The 26,687-nt window shown below is 34.9% G+C and overlaps 3 protein-coding genes and 1 long non-coding RNA gene across 6 annotated transcripts; 2 read left to right on the top strand and 2 right to left on the bottom strand.

The window, feature by feature from the left end:
• Positions 1–1,737: 1,737 nt before the first annotated feature.
• LOC7468582 (laccase-4) lies at positions 1,738–5,630 on the bottom strand. The gene is made up of 6 exons (XM_002314088.4): positions 5,421–5,630; positions 4,017–4,168; positions 3,673–3,917; positions 3,328–3,456; positions 2,305–3,225; positions 1,738–2,220 (listed from the first exon to the last, which is right to left on the bottom strand). The coding sequence occupies exons 1-6, from the start codon at positions 5,511–5,513 to the stop codon at positions 2,090–2,092; spliced, it is 1,671 nt and encodes a 556-aa protein (XP_002314124.1). The 5' UTR covers positions 5,514–5,630; the 3' UTR covers positions 1,738–2,089.
• Positions 5,631–15,548: 9,918 nt separating this feature from the next.
• Positions 15,549–19,898, top strand: LOC7468583 (protein NRT1/ PTR FAMILY 8.1). Of its 3 annotated transcripts, XM_006378977.3 has the most exons (6): positions 15,549–15,784; positions 16,376–16,504; positions 16,829–17,038; positions 17,121–17,338; positions 17,714–18,267; positions 18,838–19,898. In XM_006378977.3, exons 3-6 carry the CDS (start codon positions 16,933–16,935, stop codon positions 19,670–19,672), a joined length of 1,713 nt encoding a protein of 570 aa, XP_006379039.2. In that variant the 5' UTR covers positions 15,549–15,784; positions 16,376–16,504; positions 16,829–16,932; the 3' UTR covers positions 19,673–19,898. The 3 variants fall into 3 exon arrangements, with proteins under 3 accessions (XP_006379039.2, XP_006379038.2, XP_006379037.2); XM_006378976.3 differs by lacking the exon at positions 16,376–16,504; XM_006378975.3 differs by lacking the exons at positions 15,549–15,784; positions 16,376–16,504 and adding an exon at positions 16,636–16,657.
• A 2,779-nt stretch (positions 19,899–22,677) lies between these two features.
• On the bottom strand, positions 22,678–23,388 carry LOC112328601 (uncharacterized). Its single transcript, XR_002983592.2, has 2 exons — positions 23,139–23,388; positions 22,678–22,980 (listed from the first exon to the last, which is right to left on the bottom strand). It is a non-coding gene; the product is annotated as an uncharacterized LOC112328601 (long non-coding RNA).
• A 1,809-nt stretch (positions 23,389–25,197) lies between these two features.
• On the top strand, positions 25,198–26,308 carry LOC7481493 (uncharacterized). Its single transcript, XM_002313359.4, has 2 exons — positions 25,198–25,365; positions 25,530–26,308. The coding sequence occupies exons 1-2, from the start codon at positions 25,332–25,334 to the stop codon at positions 25,982–25,984; spliced, it is 489 nt and encodes a 162-aa protein (XP_002313395.1). The 5' UTR covers positions 25,198–25,331; the 3' UTR covers positions 25,985–26,308.
• Positions 26,309–26,687: the final 379 nt, after the last annotated feature.

The raw sequence follows: 26,687 nt of genomic DNA, 5'->3' as shown, positions 1-26,687 counted from the left end.
AAGTGCTGATATTGAAAATAATTTTTTAAAAATAAATTTTTTTATTTTCATATATTTCTAAGCGAAAAATATTTTGAACAGCCACTATTATCACAATCCCAAACAAACTCTAAGATGTTTAAATGCGACCTTCACATCCAATTAACCATCTAGGTGGTGGCCCAGTGGTAAGAACTTGGGATCAAGAGGTTTGCTCCCTCTGTGGTCTCAGATTCGAGCCATGTGGTTGCTCATATGATGACCACTGGAGGCTTACATGGTCGTTAATTTCAGGGTCCGTGAGATTAGTCGAGGTACGCGCAAGCTAGCCCGGACACCCACGTTAAACTACAAAAACTAAAAAAAAAATTAGTAGATTTTTCCATTTCCCCTTTATTTCTCTCCTCCTCCCCGCGCCGCCCCCAACCTCACCTTCCCTCTCTCTATCTTTCTCTCTGCCGTGAAAACCCTCTTTCCTTTCATCTTGACAGAACTCCTCTCTCTCTCACCCGCCCATCTTGAGATTGCGCAAGTGTCCCATGAGCATCTTGAAATTATGATATTTTAAAAATAAATATGCAACTATGATAGTTTTGGCATTATGTTATTTTTTTTATAAAAAAAACTCCTGCGTCCTGAAGTTTTTTTTTCCCGTTTTTAAAAACGATTACTCAAGGGCAATCTTTTATCCCTTCCATACAATATGCTTTATTTACTTCATAGAGAATATGTCTCGTTATGTATAGAAGCATCCATTTGTAGTTTCCCTTTGGACTTGGGGTAGTGACCCTTGACACAAGGGTAGGGGTAGGGGTAGGGGTAGGCCAAGTGGGATGGTTGGAATCGATGGTGACTGCTGATGCTTAAAAAATTTATGGCAATGTCTCAATAATTGAAAAGGTTCGGCACCCCAATCGATATTTTTCCATTAAAGGAAAGATTCCCTTTATGTGCTCTTTCATAAAAGTCAAAAAGTTTGAGCCAACGTGATTGAGATTCGAGGCTGCTCCTCCTTCCAGGCGCGTGCTCCAACTCGTGGCTAGTTTTCGCGGCAGCCAACCGCAAGTCAACAACTCTCTGGCAAAGTGCTTGCAGAAGCTTTTTCAAAATATTCTTAGTTTTTTTTTTTTTAAAAAAGGTTTTGTTTGAGTTGAATATATGTTTTTGTGTTTTATATCAAGGATGATTACTGACGTTAACATAAATATATCGATATATTCATGACAATATATATAATAATAATAATAATAATCTTTTATTATCATATCATTTGATGGCAGCCCACTTAGTGTTTAATTTCAGACCAGTGCTGTTAATGACTGGAAAGAAAGGCACAGCCCATTAAATAGAAAGGCCGGCCAAAATAGAATAAAAGCGCAGCCCATTAAACTATCAAGAGCCCACTGCCAATCTTGCTATATAAAATTATGAGCAACTTCTAGCTTTGCTAACGTTTAATAAATCTCTTATTTCTATAATCCAACATCGTTAAGAGTAGTATTCTCCAACTCTCGGTGGTCTCGTGGCTCACGAAATGAGAAAATACACACAAGTGGCCTCGGGCCTAAAATGGATCTTCGAGAGATTGTTTCTCGTAGCCCACCCTTGTTCCTTCGAAATTCTTTCCAATACTCGAGTGTTCCTATTTATATTTGTGGACATCCGAAGGAAAATTCTCTCGAGACAACTTAAATGGCAAGCATGGAATATATGACGAGGGATTGTTGTTGCCATGCCGCCATGCCAAGTCATGAGAAATTCATGTAAAACATTTAAAGAATTCTCAATATCCTTCGGGATGTTTTAATTAATTACAGCATATTCCATAATTACATCGCTGAATATACAAATAGCAAATTACAGTGAAAAACCAACCCCCCAAGAAACCAAAAAAAAAAATGAAGGAAAGTTTCGGTGTGATTTTATTTAAAATTCCCGAGCAACAATTCATTGATTTTAGCCAGCCTCGAAAGAACTCTTTCTTATTAGTTCTAAACCATTCAGCAGTCTCTCCCTATGATCCTTCCCTTGTTTCCTCTGCTCAATCTGACTTGCAATTTTCCTCTCCTGTCTATACAGTTTACAGAAGAGAATCCTTGCATTGTTTTCTCTAGCACTTTGGCAGATCAGGAGGCGGTGGTAAAACAGATTCATTTGGGCCTTTGCCATTGTCTACAACAAATGCCATCTTAAGTCCCCATGTTGTGTGTACCTCCAAATGGCAATGCATGAACCAAACCCCTACATCAAAAAAGGGGGAAAAATGTTTCAGAATGGAAAAAAAGAGGGAGTACTGATTTATTTATAGCAGAAATGTTTGATTACCTGGATTATCTGCTATGAATCTTATAGCGGTCCATCCACCAGCTGGGACCCCAATTGTGTTCCTCTCCACTGGGTCAACAAGATTGAATTTCTTTGGGTCCTTATTTGGATCGAAATTACCTACTCCCCTTCCAACTTCAAAGAAATTGAAGCCATGCAAATGGACAGGGTGGTTTTCAGGAGTAAGCATTCCTGTATCTTGTAGAACTAGCTGGACTGTGTTGTTATAAGCAAGTCTATAAAGTTTTGTTCCCTTCACTGTCTGAAAGTTCGTTGGTTGTGTGCCTGTATAGTTGAATGGCGTGGGCGGGTTGGCAGGGAAATCATCTGTGAAAACACCACTAATGTTGAAGACGTGAGCTTGAAGGAGAGCAATTGTTGGCATCACAAATGTAACGTTATTGATATCTGCCACAACACGGCTTCCATTGATACAAGTAGCACAAGGATTAACACCAAGGCCAACGGTGAAGAAAAGAGAATGATCAATCTTTAAAGGGACTCTAGCAGGATATTTTATCGAATTCAAGCTACGTAGAGCATTCGTAAAGTTTGTTGCTACCGGAGTGGCGTTTTTGGCAGGAGGTACGGTGAGTGTAGTGATGGTACTAGCAAGGGTGCCAGAATAATGTAAGGTGGCTGTGGCCGTCACGTTATCAACCGCAATGGGTGCGTCCATGAAAGGTGAGGCTGCAACCAAGTACTGGCCAGAACCACGGTTTGCCGTCACAAGAACGTTTGTGGTTTGGCCCGGGGCTATGACAACGGTGTCGATTTTGAAGGGTTTTACGTATGTGGCATCAACCTCTACAACAGTGAGTTGATGGCCAGCAATCTTAAAGAAGAGTTCTTCATTTAGTGCAGCGTTGATGATCCGAAGCATGTAAGTCTTTCCGGGATGTACTGATAAATTATACCCTCCTGCAATCGATAGAATGATTGAGAAAGATAACCAATGCAATAAACTAGCTATTGTCAGAATGTAACAGCTTGTTTTGTTGTGCTAGTTGTTTTAATTTTTACCGTGTGAAGAGCAGGCTGAGACAGGCCCTGGATGGCCATTGATTGTGTGAGCATCCGAGACATTAGGTGCTATCCCGGATTTCGTCGCCTCGTTGATCACAGCTTCAACATCTGATTTCCACCATTCACCTACAATTGGAAAAATTAGATTGATTGTTGACCAATGATTATTCTACCCGAATACATAATTGTCAACTAATAATTACTTGATATATGGATTAATTGTAAAGCACAAGCAACACAATAATTTCTTGTAGGCATTCAATGCACACATGAAACTTAGTTTTACCAAGTCAGCCTTCAACTAGCTCAAGTTTTAAAGGCGTTAAGTTGAGCTAGACTCACCTAATATAATGACTTTTTCCTTGCGTGGTGTAGGAAATGGGTATGGAACACCTCGCTTGGGCAAAATTACAATAGCACCATGGACAGTGGCCCTGAGCCAGAGGATATGTGCATGCCAGAGTAGAGTGCCCCTTTGACCAGTAATGGTGAAATTGTACACAAAGCTCTGCCCTGGCTGAATAGGACACTGCGTTATGTATGCAGGGCCATCGGCCCAACCGGTCCGCAGTTGTCTAATGCCATGCCTGATCAGAATTTGTAAATACCATAATGATCTTAATCAGGCCAAAAATTAACGGACGGCGTGAAAATTTAGTAAAATATGTAATTCACAGCAGACTCACCAATGGATGCTGACATTGTATTTGACATGGTTTACCACCTTCACAAGCACAGTGTCATCTTCTCTGGCAACTAAAGTAGGCCCTGGGAACTGTCCATTCACAGTGACAATGGGCTTTGTTGAACACAGTTTTGTGCTATTTTTCATTACCACCTTCATGAAAATTAAACAGCCGTGAGATATATCCAGAAGACATCGACACAGTAACAATCTTGAGGTTGATCTTTGGGCTACAGTCCCCAAACTTAATTTAGGTGGCTTGCCCTCAACAATAATTAATATCACTTTTCTGTTTGATAATCAAGATTTGGTAGGTTTATTATATTTTACCAATTAAATTTGTATTTGGATATTGATCACTTATGCATTAAGAAAGAACAACTTCGTGATCTTTTTGATAACTCACTCAACTTAAAGGTATGCATGCATTGAAATTATACGTGTGCGCGGAGGTGGTCCATTATATAAAAATTTTGAGCTACATAAGTCGTGTTTTTAAAAACTAGACAAAGGTATATATATGTGAAAAATCTTTGAAGTGTTTTCTCAGTCATTTGACTTGAAATCTTTAATTTGATACAAAACATCAAGAAATGAAAGCATGAAAAGAAAGTATGAGACACGATAATTCGAAGTGGAATGCCAGCTGCGTTAATATTATAGCCAAGAAAAAGGAAAAAAACTGCATTGCATGCAGAATGCAATGCAGTTTCGCTCGCTAAAATAAAAAATATATATATATATATATGATTAAGATGTACAAACCAAAAGGATGGTAATATTGAGAAACCAGCTAAGCTTCTGCCATAATTACGCACTAAATATTGATCTTAAATTTTAAATTTTCTCCATAAAAATAGTCACTTCACCAAGTAATCGTATTATTTAAACTTTGCCTATCATAGCTTGAAGGTGAAGCTCATGCATGCAAGAGCTTCCTGGCCAGCTAGAAACCCTCAAAAGAAGAACAGATGGAAACTTAATCATCTTAATTAGTTATGACAAGCTTCATCAGAGTTTCAGAAGACTGAAATAAGATTTGCAGAAAGAACCAGGGACATTGCGTTTTCATGTATATATCCTCGTACGGAACTTCTCATCACGTGTCTACATGCGACCTTCAAAACAAGGCATGCATATGCATGGGAATTGCTAGACAAAACACTGTCATTTCAAGCTCACGTGACGTAAAGTATTGTATTAGCCGTTTCTAACCAAGAGGCTCGCATTATAGTTTGCTCGGAAGAAAAAGGATCGTGCACATAGGACCTGGGTTCTTAATGACAGAATGATGAGCATATATAGTGCAATATTGATTTGATTAACTAGATTAAGGGGAAACTAATCATGGAAACACGTTGCTAGCTAGGCCAGGAATATAGTACTTGGTATCATTACAACTTACATTGAACTTGTAGTGCCGGACCATGGACTCCACAGATGCCGGAAACAGACAAGCCACCAGAACTAGAACCCGAATCCATGGTGCCATGTCCATATCCACTAGCTCTTCCTAGTCTCCCTCCCTCTCTATGCAAACAAAGACAGAGAGGAATATTTTTCTTCTTCTTTTTGTGTTGGTGCACAAAGCAATGCCTGACCTATGTCACCTTATAAGGCAAAGGCAATATTAATATACTCATTTGCTGTCAGGTCGTTTTAGACAATTAGGTAGACGCAGGAGTATTCGAGGGGCAAGCTAGCCCTGAGTAGAGATAACCAGAAACAAATTCGTCAAAAAAAAACAAGAAATTCCAATATTGTTTTCTTGTGTATCACACAAAGCAGTTATCCATCAACTGATAAGACACCACTTGAAGCTAGCTAGGTGATCCCCTTGATGCTATGTTTCATTTGACTAGGTGGTCAGCAACTGGGTTTGGTCCAACCGTATTGGGTAAAGTACACCCGATCGCATCTAACATAACCATAAAGTCTTAGATTTTCCACCTCGTTCAAGTCAAAGGAAATGACGTGGGGAGCGACCGAAACATAACTCCCTTTAACTTAATTATTGATCAAGGGCTTATGTTCTAATGAGCCTCGCGTCATTACAGTGATTAATTCCTGTATCTAATTACGATTTGCAACTAAATTTAAGCATTTGATTGGCGGGTAAGTATAAGAGAGGCTCCACGATCGGGATTCTTTATTCTTCTTTCTTTTCCTTTTTTGATAAATGGGATTCTATATACTAGATTATTGCAAAATTTGATGGAATTAAAGAGGCTATATATAGTTTCCTGCTTTCTCAAGGTTATAGTTAAATATGGTCTGCCATGATTAATTGGAGTCACGAAGCTGAGTCTGAATTTGAATGATGCTAAAAAAATTATAGATGACATTAGTACTCCATGGACTCCCTCGTTTTAAGGGGTGTTGGGGCTCCCATGAAACTCTAGTATCATTTCTTGTTTTTTTTTTATAACCCGAGGTGTCCGCGCCAGCTTACGCGCACCACGACTAATCTCCGGATCCACAGAACACCCTGCAAGCCCAGCAGGCAGCTAGTAAGGCACCGCGGGGGTGATAGACGTGCACATAGAGTGTCGAACCTGGATGCTGAGGAAGGGAACAAGTCCCTGCCATGACCGCTAGGCCACGACCTCAAGTGCCTCTAGTATCATTTATATTCAATTGATGTTATAATTGTAAATATCACTGTCTTACTGTTTATATGAACAAGGATAACATTTATTATTATTATTGTTACATTTGCATCTTTTTTCCTCCTTTTTTTTCATTATTATTTTTTAAAATTTTATCTTTCAATATTTACTTATTTTCATAATTATTTTGATCTGTTTTTTATAAAGTTATTGTATTTTCAAACAAATATTATGATATTTGATTTGTACTTGATTTTACAAACATTTTTTTTATCGTATAATTATGTAAAAACAGTTTTAAAAAAATAAAGCTCTTAAACTCACTAGAGTCTTTCACCTGGATTACAAACTTGGCAGATTAAGTAACAAACCATGCTTTTTTACTTCCCTTTTGGGTTGTCTTTGTACCGATAAGTCGATTGGATCATGTCAAGACAACTAATACACTGTTTAATTTTAAACTCAGGTTAGGTAAAAATTTAGTCGGGAGGCTTCAAGGTTAACTTGTTAGGTCAGGTTTAATAATAATATCAAATAGTTTCATATGGCCTGAGTATTTTTTTTCATGTTATTTTTTTTAATTTAAGTTAAAGTGTAGCACGACCCTATAAACCTAGTATTTAACTCTTGTTAATTCTTCAACTTTTAGCTTTTGAAATTAGGAGGGGTGTGAAGAAAGAGTTTTTGACTTGGATTTTTTAGATTTTTACTTCTTAACCTCATACTTTAGTATTTTCATCTCATTTTAAGTTTTGGTTTTCCTCCTAAATTTGAGATATATTTGAGTTTTATATTCTCTAGTTCAAAGATCTTGTTTAGAAGTGTATCTAAATCAAGGTGGTATTTTAGGAATCTTATGAGGTATATTGTAAATATTCTAGTTGCACAAGTGAGGAACAATAAAACCTTAAAGAATAAATGATTAATCATTGATATCAACAAAAATCTCATTACTTTAAAGTGTCTCAACAAGTAAATGCACTCGTTTGTTTAAATTTAAGCATATATATTTTTATATATTAGCAAGCATGTTAGAACTTTAAATTAATAACAATGGTGAGTTTGAATATATACTTGATATACATGCTAGTGTTCTATTATGATATTTGTATTAAAAGCATGTTTGCCATGAATTATTATTTAACATACTTATAGATTTAAACTTGTATGATCTCTCGACTTTTCTTGAAAATATGTTTGTGTTTAGCATGCATTATTATTAAATATAACTAAAAGTGATCATTGTTTTACTGTAGAGTAAATTACTGTGGACTATGAGTGATTTCACTGTAAATTGCACTGTTTCGAATCACTGTAGACTGTGAGTGCTTTCACTGGGGATTGCACTATTTGGAGGATCAGTGAATTACAGTATATTACTATAGATTGTGAGTGATTTCACTGTGGATTGCACTGTTTGAGTTTGCATTTTGCTAAAAGCACCGTGGATTGGAGTAGTGTAACGGCAGAGCTGCCCTTGCCATAGAGAGTTGCAAAGACTGCAGGGGGTGAGGTTGTCTTTTGGTTGGGGAGATGGTCAGTTCGAATTTAGATGAGGTTGTAGGCTCTAGACGGCAGACACCTAGCGATGGGCTCCCAAGCCCTGGGCGTTAGGACCAAACCCGCGCACCTGGTCGCGGCCCTAGGCAATAGACACCTGGCGTTGGGGCTGCCACGCCTTGGGCATTATGGCTAAATACGCACGCCTAGCTGCAGACCCAGGCAAGCGGGTCTGAAGACCCGCCGTCTGGGTGTGTAGACCTGAACGCCTAGGATTTGCAGAACCGCGTGTTGGGTCCTACGTCATGACCCAATTCTCTTGGGTCCGATGTCAGGACCTAAGGTTCTTAGGTCTTATGTTTCTAAATATAATTGTTTGTATTATAAATATTATTGTTTTTATTATAATTAAAAGTATTGATATCAAAAATATTATTATTTGTCTAATAAATATTTTTTTATAATTAATATTAAAAATACTATTATTTGTATTGTAAATATTATTATATTTAAAATTATTAATATAATACTTATTAAATTTGAAAAAAATATTATTAATATTGAAAAAAATAGATTTCATTTGAAGGGTAAAATTAAAAATTATTATTATTATTATTATTATTATTATTAAATTTGGAAAAATATTATTGCTATTGAAGAAAAACCATAAATTTGATTTGAAGGGATTAAAAATATAAGAACTTGGGTTATGCGAGTATAATATTATTATATTCATTAATATTATTAAATTTGAAATAAATATTATTACTAGAATTGATTTCAAGGGTAAAATAAATTATTATTATCATTATGAACTTGGATCAGGCATCCCTTTCCAGACCCAAGAAACTTAGGGTTGGAAAGGGCACCTCACCCGAGTTGCTCGGGTGTGGCAGAAGCGCAGACCCAAATCCCTTGGGTCTTGCAGACCCGCTTGACCCAAGACTACATGTCATGCGTAAGTATCCAATTTTTATGGGTCTTGTGTCGAGATCCAATTCTTTTAGGTCTGTCGTTAGGACCCAAGGCTATGGGTCCTGCGTCTAAATCCAATTCACTTGGATCTTGCGTCTGGATCCAATTCTCTTGGGTCCGGCGTCGGCACCCAAGGCTAATGGGTCCTGTGTCAGGACTCAATTCTCTTAGATCAAGTGTCATGACCGATTTTTATTAGGTCTGGCGTCAGGACCAAAGGTTCTTGGATCTTAAGTTTTTAAATATAATTATTTTTGTTATAAATATAATTATTTTTATTATAATTAAAAGTATTTATGTCAAAAATATTATTATTTGTATTATAAATATTATTATTTTTATTATAATTAATATTATTAATAAAATAAGTAATAAATTTGAAAACAATTATTATCAATATTGAAAAACAACCATAGATTTGATTTGAAGGGTAAAATAAAAAAATATTATTATTATTATTATTATTAAAATTTTAAAAAATATTATTGCTATTAAATAAAAATCATACATTTGATTTGAAGGGATTAAAAACTATGAAAACTTGGGTCAGATGAATTTAATAATATTATTATATTCATTAATATTATTAAATTTGAAGTAAATATTATTACTATAAAAAAACATAGAATTGATTTGAAGGGTAGAATCAATTATTATTATTATTATTAACTTGGGTCAGGCATCCCTTTCCAGACCTAAAAAACTTGGGGCTGGAAAGGGGCACCTCATCCAAGTTACTTGGTTGTGACATGAGCACAAACTCAAATCCTTTGGGTCTTACATCCCCGCTTGACCCAATTCTCATGTGTCATGTGTCAGGACCCAATTCTCATGGGTCCTATGTCAGGATCCAAATGCCTTGGGTCAGTCGTCATAACCCAAATACCTTGGGTCTTGCAGCCCCACCTGACTTAAGACTATAGGTCTGGCGTTAGGACCCAAGGCTAATGAGTCCTGCATAAGGATTCAATTCTCTTGGATCCTGCGTCGGGACCCAATTCGCTTGGGTGCTTCATCAGGACCCAGTGCACTTGGGTCAGCCGTCTAATGGCTCCTGACACCAAATCCAAGAGAATTGAGTCCTGCCACCAAACTCATTAGCCTTGGGAATTGAAGCCGGACCCAAGCGAATTGGGTCACCCGTCAAGACCCAATTCTCTTGGGTCCGGCGTCGGGACCCAAAGCTAATGGATGCTGTACCAGGACTCAATTTCTTTGGGTGCTGCGTCAGGATCCATTTTTTTAGGTCTGACATCAGAATTCAAAGGTCATGGGTCCTGTGTCAGGATCCAATTTTCTTGGGTATGCGGACAGATCCAATTCTCTTGAGTTTTAGATTTTTATGATATTTTTTATAAAAATAAAAGTAAGGTCGTGGCATTGCATGGACCATTTAACTAGTGATAAACTAAATATCAATGCTCAAATTTACAGTATAATGACTATTTATTTTTTTATAATGATTATTCATGTAATTACTTATGTTATTGTCATTTTTCATGCGTCTTCAGAAGAGAAACCTTCGAGAAGAGGCGGCGGCTGATGGAGTTGAAATTTATGGACGCGGTGGGTAGACGATGGATACATGAAAGGGGATGTTAGCCTAAGCACTATCAATATTTATGGTTGAAGGATGCTTTTCATGGATGTTTGTAGTGGGAGATTTTGAAAGCTAAAGATTTTTTTAGGGTGGGTAACAGCTCATCTAACCTCTCTTTGGCATCCCACTTACGAAAATAATTTATCACATTTTAATCACAAACTAATTAAGTTGCTATGAGTAATCTGTCTTGTTTTTATTTGCAATAAATAGGATCACAGGTTTGTTATTCTTCTAGAGAGAAAGGTTAGAGGTCCAAACCCATCAACTTACAACCAACGCTTTACTAATGTTTATAAAATATAATGTCCACTCAAAATCTAAAGACTATGTTATTTTTTTAATAAATTAACATTGCTTAATTTTCAATTAAATAAGTGTTTGGTATTATGGCGCAGACTGCTTTTCAAAAGTATTTTTCACCTGAAATTATATTAAAATATATTTTTTTAATTTTTAATATCAGCATATAAAACTCGTAATTTAATATTTTTTCGGGTAAAACACACCAAAAAAACAAAAGCTACAGTACCCACAAACACTATCAAATATCCCAAATTTAGCTTTTATTTTTTTGAAAATATCTATTGTTTGCAAATTGATCATTGAATTGGGGGTGGTGTTTTAATTTTTGTGCTTCTTTTAGTCTTAAGGTAGGACAGGGCTGTTTTCTAGATAGAAATGTCGAAGGTGCGTGTCTAGTGTGAACTGTGAACCTCGAGGATGGACTAGTAGCTTTGAATGCAAGACTTGGCAAAAAAAAGAAAAAGAAAAAGAAAGAAACGAGGTACGAAGCAAGCAAAGGCCCATCAAATTGCTAACTATGGCAACATGAAATGCCACGCCACCTCGAGCAACCATCTAACACCCCGAATTTGCTGTGTGCTTTAGGTGATATGGAGCTGTTTTGAATGGTGAGATCCAGTCTCTTCTCTGGACAAAATTAAACAGTATGCAAGAACCTCAACGTGGTCCTTTTAAGCTTCTTTGGGCTGATGTCTAGTCTTGTTTGATCTTTGGGCTTTTCGGACCCTGAAAAAGAAAAAAAACAAGACGTGGTTGGATATATTGAAGTTGATTATGGGCCTGAAGAAAACGCCCATGGTCCTTTTAAAAGTTACGGGCCTGGTGGGATATTATGGGTTTCTTTCTTGAGAAATCTTGGAGGAAATTTGATGCATTTTTTTTTAGTTCCTTTTCATGCCTTTTTTTTTTTTACCACCTACTGGGTGGTACAATGACAAGAACTTGAAATTAAGAAGTTTGTTTTCCCTGTGGTTGCTAATATGATGGCCACTGGAGGCTTACATGGTCGTTAACTTCAGGGCCCGTGAGATTAGTCAAGGTGCGCACAAGTTGGCCCGGACACCCACGTTAATAAAAAAAAATAAGAAAAACAAGACAATACCCCAGACAAACCTTGCATCATTCCTTAATGCAATGGCCACTTGTCCTTTATTTTTGGCATAGGGACTACGCCAAACATCCCTTCACAAAGGGCCTGACTGCACATCCTTTTATTTAGAGAAATTGGGTCAAGCATCCTCTCTTAAAAAGGACCTGACTGCACATCCTTTTATTTAGAGAAATTGGGTCAAGCATCCTCTCTTAAAAAGGACCTGACTGCATATCACCCTTAACAAGACCGGGCCCATGCCCTCATTTCTTAGAGGATCAACCATGTGCTTCCTTATAGCTTGTTTGATATTGTAGTAGCGATTTAAAATATTTTTTTATTTAGAAATTGATCAAAATAATTTTTTTTTTACATCAGCACATCAAAATGATCTAAAAACATAATTTTTTTTTTCATTTTAAGTAAAAAAAAATCATAATTTTTTAGAACACGATTTACACCGCGTTCCTAAAAACTTCTTTGGTAGTTTTACCTCACGCCCTCTCCCAAAAAGACTTGTTTATGTGTTCCTTCTCTCTTTGATAGACCAACACATATCCTCCTATAAAAAACCCGGTCTTGAGTCACCTTTAAAAGTGTATTTGGAAATCAATTAAAATTGAATTGTTTTAAAAATTATTTTTTATATTTTAAATTGTTTTAATATATTAATATTAATTATTTTTAAAAAAAATATTATTTTGATATATTTTTTAAAAATATATTTTAAACTGTAATTATTATCGTATTTTAAAATTCACTCATAAATTACATGTGGCCATGTGTCCCGATGGAGAGAACTTGGTAACATGATTTTCTTTTTCTGGGTGGACCGACCACGCATCCCCCCCATATCGGACCTAGCCACACATCCCCTTTTAAAAGAAGTTGCCTATGTGTCTCTTTTTCATTGAAGACTGACCACATGTCCCTCTCTCTCAACAAGACCTGATTGCACATCCCCTCTCCTCAGTGGACTTACTTCAATGACAAAACTTACACGCATTTGATATTCACATATTCTCTTACCATCATGGAACGCACCGTACGAAGTTACGGCATGTTCATACTCAGGGGATGGCTCTCGTGATGTCATCATTTTCACTCGACAATGAATTACTAGCCATTAGGCTGTTATCTCAAATGATGTTTTCCTCTCTCTAACCTTTTCTCCGTACAAGTTGGTGTGGCTAAAGGCTAGCCATCAAGTAAATAGTTCGAATATATTGGGCTGTAATTATAATTGTTTTTTAAAATATTTTATATTTAAAAATTAAAAATATATTAAAATAATATTTTTTAATTTTTTAAAAATTATTTTTAAAATCCACACATCAAAATATCTAAAAATACTAAAAAATTATTAATTCAAAATAATTTTTTTAAAAAATTCATTTTTAAAACACAAAAATAATCAGGCCTGCTTCGCTCTCTTCTTCTTCAACCTCTTACCATCTATTATATATTTCATGTAAACACACACAGCACAACTTTCAAGGCTTTACTATGCTCCTGCATCAATGTCAACTTAAACATACAACATAATTTTTTATGCCGATGTTTATGAAACCCAGGCTCCGCAATCTCACTCTCTTATTCAATAGCCTCGGAAAGACCAGCTTTGAAAAGCTCTTGATCTTGGAAGGATTTTCCATGGAAATCGTAAACAATGGAATTGCTTAACGAGACAACAGCCCACACAGTGAGAACGCCAACAACATAAAATCAAATTGGTTCTAGCAAAGCCATTCAAACGGATTGTCTAATTAATCAAATGGAATAATTGCTTAGAATCTAGGTCAAAACCACGCACTGCAAGCTGTCTAGAAAGAGACTAATCCCCTGGGATCAAGCTAATTGATGCAGCCGGGGAGTTCAAGTTGTCTTGAGAGAGACGTGGAGAATGACAAACCCTTCCATACAAAAAAAGGGTTATAATCATGAAGAATTTAGTGTCTCCCAGCTAATTACAATTGAATTATTTCTCTTTCCTTTCAGTTTTTTTTTTTTTTTACGAAGACTGCATTGAGAGAGACTATGGAAGGGATCTAGTAGTAAAATATTTTTTAAAAAATATATTAAAATAATATTTTTTTTATTTTTTAAAATTATTTTTGATGTAGTATATTAAAATGATTTAAAATTATATATAAAAGAATTAAATAAAAAAAAATCAAATTTTAGTAAACTCCCCGTTTGAAAAGCAATGCCGAATCTGTGTTCAGTTCACATTGTGCCGTTCATGTCACTCCAAAAACCATTTCCACACTGGATGGTCGATTTAGGAGGACTTCAATCTGAACGCTCAGTCAAGTGCTAAAAATTCCAAGGTACTTTGCAAAGAATATTCAGCTAGCAATTCGATTGGCTTGCCATTTTCCCAGCTAATTCTTTTTAATATTGAAGTCATTACATTAATTTTTTTTTTATTTTGAGAAAGGATATTACAAATTTACGATTGAATTTCATTCCCATAAGAGATCAAAGTGGGGACCTCACTGTGTAATCGATCCAATCCTTCATCCCTTTTCTAATTTATTAAATTAATTTTTGTTATTTCTTAAGACTTTTTCTGGAAAACACCATTCAATTAATATATATATATATATATATATATATATATATATATATATATATATCTCCCCGCATGGTCTGAAACCGTGGACTACTAAATCTTGCTGGGAGGTTGATATAGATTGTGCGATAATGGTGGATTGTTAAAGTAATTATTATTGTAAAAATAAGAGGAGTCCTATTACCGACAACGGGATAGTACATTTTTATGTTATTTTTTATGTTTAATGTTACTTTTTTACTGTTTCTATTTTAAGAAAAAAAATTGAAAATTCTCTACTGATCATTTCAATTTTTGAAAAATTGATGGATTAATTTATAATATTTTAAACAAGTGGAATTCACTACAAAAATCTCATAAATCCAACAATTGAGATGTTTTAAGTAAATTAGGAAGAAATTTTAGTAAAAATTAGCATTACTCGTCCATTTTACGTGCATGAACTCTCTTATGTACATATCTGTGTATGCGTGTAATCTCCAACTAGTATTTAAAAACCTAATCGTTGAATTTTATTACCCGTATGCCAAAATCATGCTCTGGTTGTTATTATGAGAGCGATTCCCTGTCAAGTTTTGGAATCTTCAGTACCATAATATATTAATTAATTAATACTCAAAATATCGTTGTGTTGGTGAAATGATTTGTGCAGAGAATTAAATAATGGGATCCGTTTCTTCCTTGGGCAAATTGCTCACCAATACATTATCTCAGCGTCGCTGCCGGAGTTGTGATAAATTAATTAATAGTAGCGTAGAAGTCCATGCAGTATAATTAAATAATATCAAAAAATATTAATTTATTTTTTAAAAAATCAAAATTTTAACGAACTAAACGCCAAACAACTTCCAAGCAACTCATTTCGAGCTGGAAACTGCAGGGACCTCACGCGAATATATAGCAAGTTAGCAACAGGCCGGGGTAGTCGGCTTGTGAGGAGATCCCTTGAACCCATCGCCAGTCAGGGCCATTCAAGCTGACGCTCTCTACTCTCCCCGTCAATATTCATATCTAGTTCTGATCGAAGAGCTGGATTTGCCCTGGGAGACAGTGTAGCCCTTGCTTTGCACCTTCACTTTGCTGTATGTAATGGTAGATCGCAAGATTCAACAAGGTAAGAGCTTATTGTATCTTTCTGGGCACTCCATGTTTCTCTTTGTGTAAATATTTTTGCGCATATGAATGCTAAGATTAGGCTCTGAACCAGTTAGGTTAAATTTCTGACTCGATTTAGTCTAGCTTGCTTTCTTATCTCATGCCAATCTTACCATGACCTCTTACCCTTGGAAAAAAAATGCCATGAATTCTGAGGTAACTCCAGACTAATCTCTCTTCAACACTTGATTTTAATACCTCACTCAGATCTTTCCACATAAATGAGGACCCGTGTTTTTTTTCTAGTGAGAGAGAGAGAGATTTGAACTTTCAACGGCTGCATTTCGTGAAGCAACTGGAAAAAAACAGGGAACGGTGGAATCAATTAGTAATAACTTTAAAAGTGTATTTTTTTTTAAAATTTAATTTTAATATAATATATTAAAACGATTTAAAAATAAAAAAATAAAAATAAAAAAATAAAAAAATTAAATTAAAAATACAATTAAACCACAATACTAATCCATCTATATCCTATCACTCTATCCTATCAGTGTGTGCGCACAAAAAAATGCGGTTGACGTGGCTGGTTTTTCTGCTGACCTTTCAGGGGCACACCAGCGTTGTTTTCTGAATTTTACCCCTCTCATCCTAAAGACTCTTACAAGTCTGCTTCTCCATTATTGATGAGCTTAGCTGCTTTTTCCTGGGAGCATTACGTGATTGTCTCAAGCATAAGGTTTGAGTTCTTTTTTTTCTTTCCTTAATCTGTCCTTTTGTCTTTCCTTTGTATTGAGTTTTGCAAAATCCCACATCTGTTTTCTCCTTGACAAACCTCTGTTTCTAAAACCACCAACACCAGGAAGAATGGTTTTCAATTTTTCATGTCAAGGTTGTAATTGAGGGTGTCAAGCCATATTGATTTACATTAATTAGTTAGAACCATTCTTCCGTGCATCTCTCGTCAATTAAACTATGATTGTGTCCCAAAACTACAGTGGCCTTAACTGAAGCAAACCTCTGCCGCTGCACCTGACATTTGTTTCGTTTCCATATTTGACAGGAAATTCAATACAGCTATATTTCTCTGCGTAGTGCAGTTTTAAGACTGCAATATCTCAAGTAGATTGCAGAGAATAAGCAAAGCACAAGAATACCTAAAGCACCATGGCAGAGGAGGATGTTTATACAAAAGATGGAACTGTGGATTATCTGGGGAATCCTGCTAACAGAAAGGAGACTGGAACCTGGAGGGCCTGCCCTTTTATTATAGGTACCTTCTCTTCATTTTCTATTACAACTAAGGCAATCTGATCACAAGAGACATGCTTGACAGTTTTAGCCTTTATCAACAGGAAATGAATTTTGTGAACGATTGGCGTACTATGGGATGAGCTCCAATCTGGTTCTTTATTTCAAGCACAGACTGAACCAGAGCAGTGCTACAGCTACTAGAAATAACTTGAACTGGGGTGGAACATGCTATCTCACTCCATTGATCGGAGCATTCGTTGCTGATGCTTATCTAGGAAGATATTGGACGATTGCTAGTTTCTCAACCATATATGTTGCAGTAAGTTTTACTTACTCGAAACTCTTAATCATTTCTACTGTGCATGCTTTGAATTTCAACTTGCTGATCATTGTTCAATCTCAACTTCTGCTTATGAAGAGGTTGAAACTCAAAAGAGCTTTCCATTGATTTGATTTTGATATGCATCACTGTATTGGAATCATATTACTAGGATTTTCTTTCTTTAAGAAAAATTGTGTGCAGTAAAATAATTGACAAGAAAAAAGATGGTTTGTCTTCGATTTATACCTCGCATCACTTTTTTTATTGTCAAACTTAATCCATTCTTTGTGATTATCTTCAACCGTGTAGTCCTTGGAAAGGATCAGCTATTCTGGGATAAGTTTGTTTTACCTTGAGCTTCAAATTTCACAGGGGATGACGCTTTTGACAATGTCAGCAACTGTCCATGGCCTCAGGCCAGAATGTTATTCAAAAGATCATTGCCATCCAACAGGTGGTCAAACTGCTGTAACTTTCGTAGCACTTTACCTGATAGCACTTGGCACAGGAGGTATTAAGCCTTGTGTCTCATCCTATGGAGCAGATCAGTTTGATGATGCTGACGAAACTGAGAAGAAACACAAGAGTTCATTCTTTAACTGGTTCTACCTCTCGATTAATGTTGGTGCTCTTATTGCCGGTTCTGTGCTGGTTTGGATACAAGATAATGTGAGTTGGGGATGGGGTTTTGGCATTCCAGCAATAGCCATGGCAATTGCTGTTGTGAGCTTCTTTTCAGGTACCAAGTTGTTCAGGTATCAAAAGCCTGGAGGCAGCCCTCTTACACGCATCTGTCAGGTGCTGGTGGCATCCTTCAGAAAACAGAAAGTTGAAGTTCCTGCTGACAAGTCTCTGTTGCATGAGACTGCAGATGCCGAATCCAACATCAAAGGAAGCCGCAAGCTCGACCATACTGAAGAATTTAGGTTGGTGTCTTTACTGATTACATGTATAATGACATAGCTGAATTTAAAGAAAGCAGATAATTGTGGTCTAGTCTAACTTGCATGCAGTTCAGGATACAGCAATTAATTAACTCAAGTTTGATGTTTTCTTTTGAAATCAACGTTGCTGCATCACGGAAGTGATTTGATAGGATCCATTCCTCAACAAGTGTTCTGAAGCTATTATCAAGCTCCACATTCTCTATTCCTAGGAAAGCATACAGAAATGAGGCTATTCCAGATCTTAAGGGCTAAATTCTGCTAGTAAACTGCTCTGATGTGCAGCATTCAGCAAAATAATAAAACTAAATCCATACCACGTGTTATGAAAACATAAAATGGTTCGATGTCAATGTGATTCAGTCAGAATTCCCATCTAAAATTTTAACGAGAGCGTACAACTTCAATAATTTACAATGCTCTAGCAACATACAGGCAATAATTTATTCAGGCTTCTAGAATTGAACTTTTGTAGGGCTACTTAACTTTGTTTTCTTGACGAACCAGCCGTTTTATTAGTTTCTAAACTTTTTAGTAATCTTCTCTCTTCAGTTTCCTTGACAAGGCAGCAGTAGAAACAGAAAAGGACGACATAAAAGGGACAGGAGACCCATGGAATCTTTGCACAGTAACCCAGGTCGAGGAGCTAAAGGCTATCATTCGGTTGCTTCCTATATGGGCCACTGGTATCATCTTTTCTGCAGTGTACAGCCAAATGGGGAACTTATTTGTGCTGCAAGGTGAAACAATGGATAAATTTGTTGGAAACTCCACTTTCGAGATACCATCTGCATCTTTATCCATCTTTGACACCCTTAGTGTCATTTTTTGGGTCCCTGTGTATGACCGAATTATCGTCCCAGTTGCAAGAAAATTCACTGGACATAAAAACGGCTTAACTCAACTGCAGCGGATGGGCATTGGTCTATTCATATCAATATTTGCCATGGTATCTGCAGCAATCTTGGAACTTAAAAGACTGCAAATGGTGAGAAATAACAACTACTACGAACTTGATTCCGTGCCCATTTCTATATTTTGGCAAGTTCCACAGTATTTCCTGATAGGCTGTGCCGAAGTTTTCACGTTCATCGGACAATTGGAATTCTTCTACGAACAAGCACCTGATGCAATGAGGAGCATGTGTTCTGCCCTGTCACTCACCACCGTCGCACTTGGCAATTACTTAAGCTCTCTTCTGGTAACCATTGTTACAACCATCAGCACTAAGAATGGAAAGGCTGGATGGATTCCGGACAACTTAAATTACGGTCACATTGATTACTTCTTCTGGCTACTAGGAATACTCAGTGTGCTGAATTTAGGTGCCTTTCTCTTGATCTCAAATTGGTACACTTATAAAAAGGCTGTAGGAACTCTGCGTTGATAGTTACTTGACCTCCACTATGATTGTCAAACAGCTGTAAAACTAGTTGCATCACTGGTCTAGAATGTTCTCTCTTTAGCCATTTGTATGTAATGATATACAGTCAGAGCACAAAAGTCTAGCTACTGCAGGACAGCAGTTTCTTATGTTTGTTTTCTCTAATAACTGTCCCAGTAAATGAAATATTGTCAAGAAAGAAGTGAAGTGATATGCTAGTTATAGTTAAGCCAGCGTATATTTTCTTTGTACACATAATCATATGATTTTTACAAAGTGATTTAACTCTCTTTTTTTATATAACTTTTGAGTATATTTGATTAGAAATAACTTTGTACTCAAATAAAAAATTATTACAAGATTGAGTAATTTTTTATTTAATCAAAAAATAAAAATTATAACTTTTAACTTGTGAATTATAACTCATAGCATTCAATTTTTAAAAAATAACTTGTGGATTCATTCAATGAAAATAGTTATTAATTGATGATAATAGTCATAACCGTAATTGTAACCAGAATTCTTGTAATCAACCAGAAAATATAATTTTATTTAAAACACGAGTTTTCAATAAAATAACTAATATTTGTATAATAATTTAGAATTTCTGTTATTGCTAAAAAACGAACACTTGAAAAGTTAGAAATCAACATGTATTAGGATTCACCAAGTAATTTTATTATCTAATATGAACAATTTATTTAAGATTAGATTTAAGTGTTTGCGAGAAGCTCTAACACTTTTATCCTTGAAAATATAACCTTTTCTTATGTAATTTACAATTTATTTATGATTTACCTTTTTCTTTTGTTGCTTTTATTTATAAGCTTTCCTTAAATTTTTATTTCCCTAACAGATTCTTGAAATAATAAGCATTTCTTAGGTAATGAAATATTGGATACTTACATTCTGTTTGATTTTGATACTATTATTTAATTGTAATTTCTCATCATTAAAAGAAAAAATTTAATAAAAAATAATGTAATTGATTCGATAAATATATGATTGATTAACAATCATACAATAATAATGGATGAAATCAAAATATTGATCAAAATATTGATTTTATAACTCAATCAACTTGGTATAGCCACAAACTATCATAAACATATTAAAAGAAAATAAATCCCGTCAGTATTTTATTTTAGGGCTAGATTTATTACACCATTAATGCTATAGTACATGGATATCTTTGCTCTTCATGACAAAAACCAAATGGCATGTCTTTAAGGGTAAAATTATTTTTTTTAATGTGATTCATTTATTATTATAAAATTGATCGGGGTTGTTTATCAACTTTTTTTATATAGTTAAATAACGTAATTACCCTTACAAAGCAAATAAAAAAGTAACAGGGTAAGAGAGGCTTTTACACCATTTTTTTTAAAAAAAAACAAAAAAAAATCAGTGCCTTTAAAATCAAAAACCTTAAAGGATCCCATGGGTATTTTGTATTTTCAAATGTTTATTTTGTTATAATCTATTTGAATTAGGGGCAAATTAATCTTTTAATAAATAAGAATAATAAGAAAAAAAAATTGGCGTGGAACGTGCACGCTGACAAGTAGATGCTGCCCACACCCTTGGACAACTCATGCGGCAACTTCCTGCAACCACAAACACCCAGCTGTTGTGTCTTCCAAAGTATTCAGTGGTAGTAAAGCTGATAGGGCAGTGCATGTAATGAGATTTTCGACAGCGGCGAAATTGTTTTCTCCTCCCCCCTTCTTTTCTCTCCCCTCTCCTTGAAATCCATATTGGATTAATCAAAATTTAGAGTTGTCCTCCCATTTATTTATTTTTTAATTGTGGTCCTTATTCTTTTAATTAGTTTTTATTTGTTTTGGATTTTTTATTGATTTCTTTTCAATTTCATACCTTACCATTTGGTTTATTTTATTTTTATATCAAATATGGTTATTATTCTTTTGATTGTTGTTTTTTTTATTTTTTTTCTTGATTTTTTTCCAGTTTTGTCCCTCAACATTTTATTTCATTTATTTTTTTCATCCGATTTTGATCTCTATTCTTTTAATTGCTCTTTTTTTTTATCATTTTCTTAATTTAATTTATTTTTCAACTTAGTCCCTCATTATTTTCTATCATTATTTTTTATACATCAAATATGGTTCTCATTGTTTTGATTGCTATTTATTTTCTTCATTGATCTTTGATGGTTGAGAATTTTTTTTAGTGATATTTTTTGTTTTTGCCTTCTACAATGTCATCTCGGTTTCATGACCCGAGTTACTGGTTTTAAAAATTAGCTTGATTAAACTTTTGCATTTTTTGAGGTCCTTTTTTTTTTAATAATCAATTTCATCCTTTGACATTAGATTATTGGACCTTGAGCTTTTTTATTTTTTTCTCATTTCCTCTGTATTAGGGTTATCCCAGGTCGCTGCTTATTCAAGTGAACCCAAGTTCACTCGAGATTTTTTCAATGTTTTTATTTATTTATTTAACTTCAATCATTTTTTCTAGGTTATTTTTATAAAATTTAATTTTTCTATCCCGATCTTATATCATAAGTGTTGTTATAGTAGAGTGAACACAGGTTAACTCGAGTTTTTTTTTTGTTTTTTTAAATTGATTTTTTTCAATTTTATCCTTTAATATTAGGTTATTGGACCCAAGTTTTGTGATTTTTGGTTTTTTTCTTTCAGAGATATCCCAATCTCATATCCTGGATTACATGATGGTCAAGTTAACTATGGTTAACTTGGATGACCATGCAAATATCTTTTTTTTTACATTAGAAAAAATTTAATTATTTAATAAGCAAACAAATCTAGTTATATCTATAAATGTAACTAACCACATTTCAGTTGCCAGTCACAACAATTAAGCTCTCGTTATTCAATTGTAACTCGATAATAAAGAGTATTTAGAAATATGATAGTAATTATTTTTTAAAGTGCTTTTCGCTCGAAAATATATCAAAATAATATTTTTTAAATTTTAATTTTTTTTACATTAGCATATTAAAATAATAAAAAAAACATAAAATATTTTTTTAAAAAAAATCAATTTTTTAAGAAACGTGTTTCCAAACAACTCTTACATCTCACCACCATAGTTATTAAACCCGGACCGGACCGGCGGGTCGACCCGGTGTCTGGACCGGTTCGGGTTTGTTAAAAGACCGGCCGGTGCAACGACCCGGCAAAACCCGGTCGACCCGGCGGGTCAACCCATGACCCGGGTGACCCGGGCAAACCCGGACGAGACCCGGCATTTGTAATGCATCAACTGCCATTTACAAAATCAAAACTCGATCCATGAACACCAATCAACCTAACATTTAAATCCTGCAAAAATTAACAGATGTGAGTCAAACTCGGCAACAAAACACATAAAATCTAACACAACGAGATCTGCAGTTACAACTGACTCAGGGGAGTACACCTGAGTCAAAACGAAACAAAACAGAGCAAATAGGGTTTGAGCTATCAAATCTTCCGTTTACCCTGTGATCTGCGTCGAAGGTGAGAGCAGGAGAGAGGAGAAGGAGGGAAATAAAGGCGAGGAGAGGAAGGGATTGAGCAGTGGATGTTGAGTACATGGCAATCGCTGGTGGAGGTGGGATCTGATGGTGACTAATCGAATCAAAATCGATTTTTTCTCTTAAATCTTTTTTCAAAAACTAATGAATTCTCTCGCTTAGCTTTGAATTTTTTTTTATTTTTTTTCCTTTAAGATAGAGAGAGAGGAGGGAAGTGAAGAGACAGTAATGTAGGACAGTAATATAGATTTTATATTTGCGATTGACTTGTTAACGCTTTTTAATGTGGTAAGTAAATGATTTATTTAATTATTCATGTCAAAGCAATATAAATGAATATATATAATAAGTGTGTGTGTATATATATATATATTTATACGCCATCCATTCCGTGGAATTATAATCAATAACTTAATTAATTGTCTAAGCTATGTGTAGGGTTTTTATTTCAATTCATTAAAATAATTATTTTAGTTTTTTTATTTAAAAAAATTATAAATGCATAAAGTTTATTTTACAGTTTATAATAATAAAAAATAAACTAAAACATAAGAGTTTTTTCACACTTTCAATATAAAAAAGTTATGTTTTTTAAATATATGATAAAAAAAATTTAGTTAAAATACTTTAATTTAAAATGATAACATAATATATTTTTAATGTAAGGTTTGAAACCCTTTCATATATATACTCTATATTCATAAGAAAAAAGTTATTTTTTTTAATGTGGGATAAAAAAAAATTTTGGTTTAAATACTTCAACTTAAAAGTATAACATAATATTTTTTTAATGTGTGATAAAAATTTTTTTTAAACTTCATTATTTACAACATGTATAGCTTATATTTACATTGATTTTTTTTCATATGAAATATGAAATTTTTAATTTTTTTTAAATTAATCCGGGTTGATCCGGGTTGACCCGAGTTGACCCATGAAACCCGAGACCCGGCTCCTTGACCGGGTCAATCCCCGGGCCGGGTTTGATAACTATGCTCACCACCACCAAACTCCACCTTCATTAAAAAAAAAAAAAAAACACACACAACAAATTTCTGTATTGACAATTTTTTGAATCTCATTCGTTCAAGAAAATGTGGTAGAGATTGTATTTTAAAGTGTTTTTTTCTTGAACAATAATATTTTTTTATTTTTTAAAATTTATTTTTAATATCAAGACAAAAAAAACATCAAAACAATTAATTTAAAATTAAAAAATTAAAAAATATAATTCAACCATACTCAAATACTTACTATGAAAAACCCACCAAAACCACAAAAAAAGGCATCTATCAATAAATCCACCTCCCTTAATTGAATAAACCAAACGTACAAACCATTCTTATATTAAAATGAAGTGAGAAAACAAATTGCCATTCTAAAAGTTAAATGGGTCAGAAATTGAAAGGGCCCCAGCCGCGATGGTGAGGATGATGGTAGTAGTGACACAACGGTGATGGGTAGGTGGTGGCTAGACATTGCGTGTGGTGGTGGCTAGGTCTCAAGGAACAGAGGGAGGTGGGGCTGATGAGTAGTGGAGGGTGTCCAATTCTTGAACTTGATGATGCAGCAGCATTAAATATAATACAAAACAAAAGAATTATAGTATAAATTAATTTTTTGATGGATCAAGACAGGAGGGCATGTCAGATGGGGTTTTCAATGTGTGCTTTTTTATTAACTTTTTTGATATTTTGTTTTGTATATACAAAAAATCACTGAAATTCAAATTTTTAAAAAATATTAATCTACTTGAATGCCATATATCCAACATTAATCATAGTCAGCACTCAGCAGTTTATTTAATTTAAAGACATAGATTGTTTAGCAACGCTGCCGTGCATTTCCAAAAAAAAATTATTTATTTTTGTTTAAAGTTATTTATATATTTTTTAATTAAAAAATGGTTTTAAAAAATATATACAGCTAAATGCATGGATGTGGTTACTCGGTAAGCTCGTGGGCTTCTAATTTGATCAAGTGTAACTCACATGGGCCGTGTTTGTGGTCTATCTTTTATCTCTCTTTTTTCCCCTCTTTAACCAATACCTTGCACCCAGGCAGCATTGAAACTGTGAAAGCTCAGCTCATACGATCATCCATCTCTCTGCTAACAACAACAGAATCTGCTCTCACCACCTTTTTCATAGCTGAAAAATGGTTCGCAAACGTTTTCAAGAGACCAAAACAGGTAAAACACACCCGCACAAAAAAGAAATTTGTTTTTAGAAGCTATAAAATCAGGAACAAAAATTGGGGATCTCCCCTCTTTTTTTTAAATCAACTTGAGCTCCAACTGCTCGATGAAATGCTTGAACCTGTTTCCTTCTTTATTTTTATTTTTTTCAATTTCAGGTATTGAATATCTGAAATCAGTGGATTACGATAAGTATCTGAGGAAAGTAGGAATAGGAAAAGAAGACCATTACTTCTGGAAGCAAATAGGCAAGGCGCTTCTCTGCACATACACTCTCATCGGTGTTGTGTGGGTTTACAACGAAACATCACCACTTGGTTGGTGGACACTGAAACCAAAACCAAAGGAGGAAAGAGAGCTTGCCCATTTGTATGAGAGGCGAGAATTTCCATACCCAGGCGATGCAGAAGCAATGGAAGAGTTTGTTGCGAAGGGAGGAATGATTGGCACGACAATTGGGCCGAAAGGGACCGTGGAGACTGATAAGGATTCGTATAATTATCAGAAACAGTTGCAGGATAAGAAGTTTGAGCAAGAAGCACAGAAGATGTGGTTTAGGATGAGGAATGAGGTTATTCAGGAGCTTCAAGAGAAAGGGTATGATGTTGAGTGAAAGAGTTTTTTGATTTTAATGTTATGCGAGGGGAGTTAAAGTGGTTGGTTGGTTGATTATGGGAGATTTTCATTTTGCATATTTGAATGCTTAATGTGTTTAATGTTTATGTTTGATAATTGTAAATGGAGAATATGACACTTAATCTTTGTGTTATAGCATGCTGCTTGCTGTAATGATTAAGATTTCAAAGGTAACTGCATGCTGCTATCTGTAATGCAATTCATTATGCAACATGCATCGAGAACGGCCAGTGATTAAAGAAGATGGTGTCTGTTTCAGTTAGTCACTCAAATTAGAAATTTACCTCTTTCTTATTCTTAAGCAAGTCTCTGTCATTTATGTTTTATCCTCTATTTGTCTATAAAATTGATGTGGTTTACGGAAAACCTCATTGGATTCTAGGTCTTTTCATAACTGATTGATGGGCTTTGGAGATTGTTGAGGAAGAACTCTGCTGATCTTCTGCAAAATAAGTCCTATGTGTGAGATAGTAGATCCTCGGATACTAAAGTTAGCAGCAGGAGGTAAGCCTTTGAGGTTATGTTGTCCCACCCGATTTCTTTTAGAATTCCTGGTCTGATTGCACGGGTGAAAAAAATATTGAGAGGTTGAAGAAGAGAATGTAAGCTCTCGGTGTGTTTGTGAGTGAGTTTTTTATCTTGCTTGCAAGTGATTCATGAGAGTTTATAGACTCACAAGC

This window comes from Populus trichocarpa, chromosome 9 (genome assembly GCF_000002775.5).
Source record: "Populus trichocarpa isolate Nisqually-1 chromosome 9, P.trichocarpa_v4.1, whole genome shotgun sequence".
Taxonomy (NCBI): domain Eukaryota; kingdom Viridiplantae; phylum Streptophyta; class Magnoliopsida; order Malpighiales; family Salicaceae; genus Populus; species Populus trichocarpa.
This window is presented reverse-complemented; position numbering and strand designations above follow the sequence as displayed.

Excerpts from the sequence above, each read along its gene's own strand:
- LOC7468582 (XM_002314088.4), bottom strand. The coding sequence starts at position 5,513 with ATGGACATGGCACCATGGATTCGGGTTCTAGTTCTGGTGGCTTGTCTG. Across the intron at positions 4,169-5,420 it reads TCCGGCACTACAAGTTCAAT|GTGGTAATGAAAAATAGCAC; the intron begins GTAAGTTGTAAT and ends ATTTTCATGAAG. Across the intron at positions 3,918-4,016 it reads TACAATGTCAGCATCCATTG|GCATGGCATTAGACAACTGC; the intron begins GTGAGTCTGCTG and ends AATTCTGATCAG.
- LOC7468583 (XM_006378976.3), top strand. The coding sequence starts at position 16,933 with ATGGCAGAGGAGGATGTTTATACAAAAGATGGAACTGTGGATTATCTG. Across the intron at positions 17,039-17,120 it reads GGCCTGCCCTTTTATTATAG|GAAATGAATTTTGTGAACGA; the intron begins GTACCTTCTCTT and ends CTTTATCAACAG. Across the intron at positions 17,339-17,713 it reads TCTCAACCATATATGTTGCA|GGGATGACGCTTTTGACAAT; the intron begins GTAAGTTTTACT and ends CAAATTTCACAG.
- LOC7481493 (XM_002313359.4), top strand. The coding sequence starts at position 25,332 with ATGGTTCGCAAACGTTTTCAAGAGACCAAAACAG. Across the intron at positions 25,366-25,529 it reads TTTTCAAGAGACCAAAACAG|GTATTGAATATCTGAAATCA; the intron begins GTAAAACACACC and ends TTTCAATTTCAG.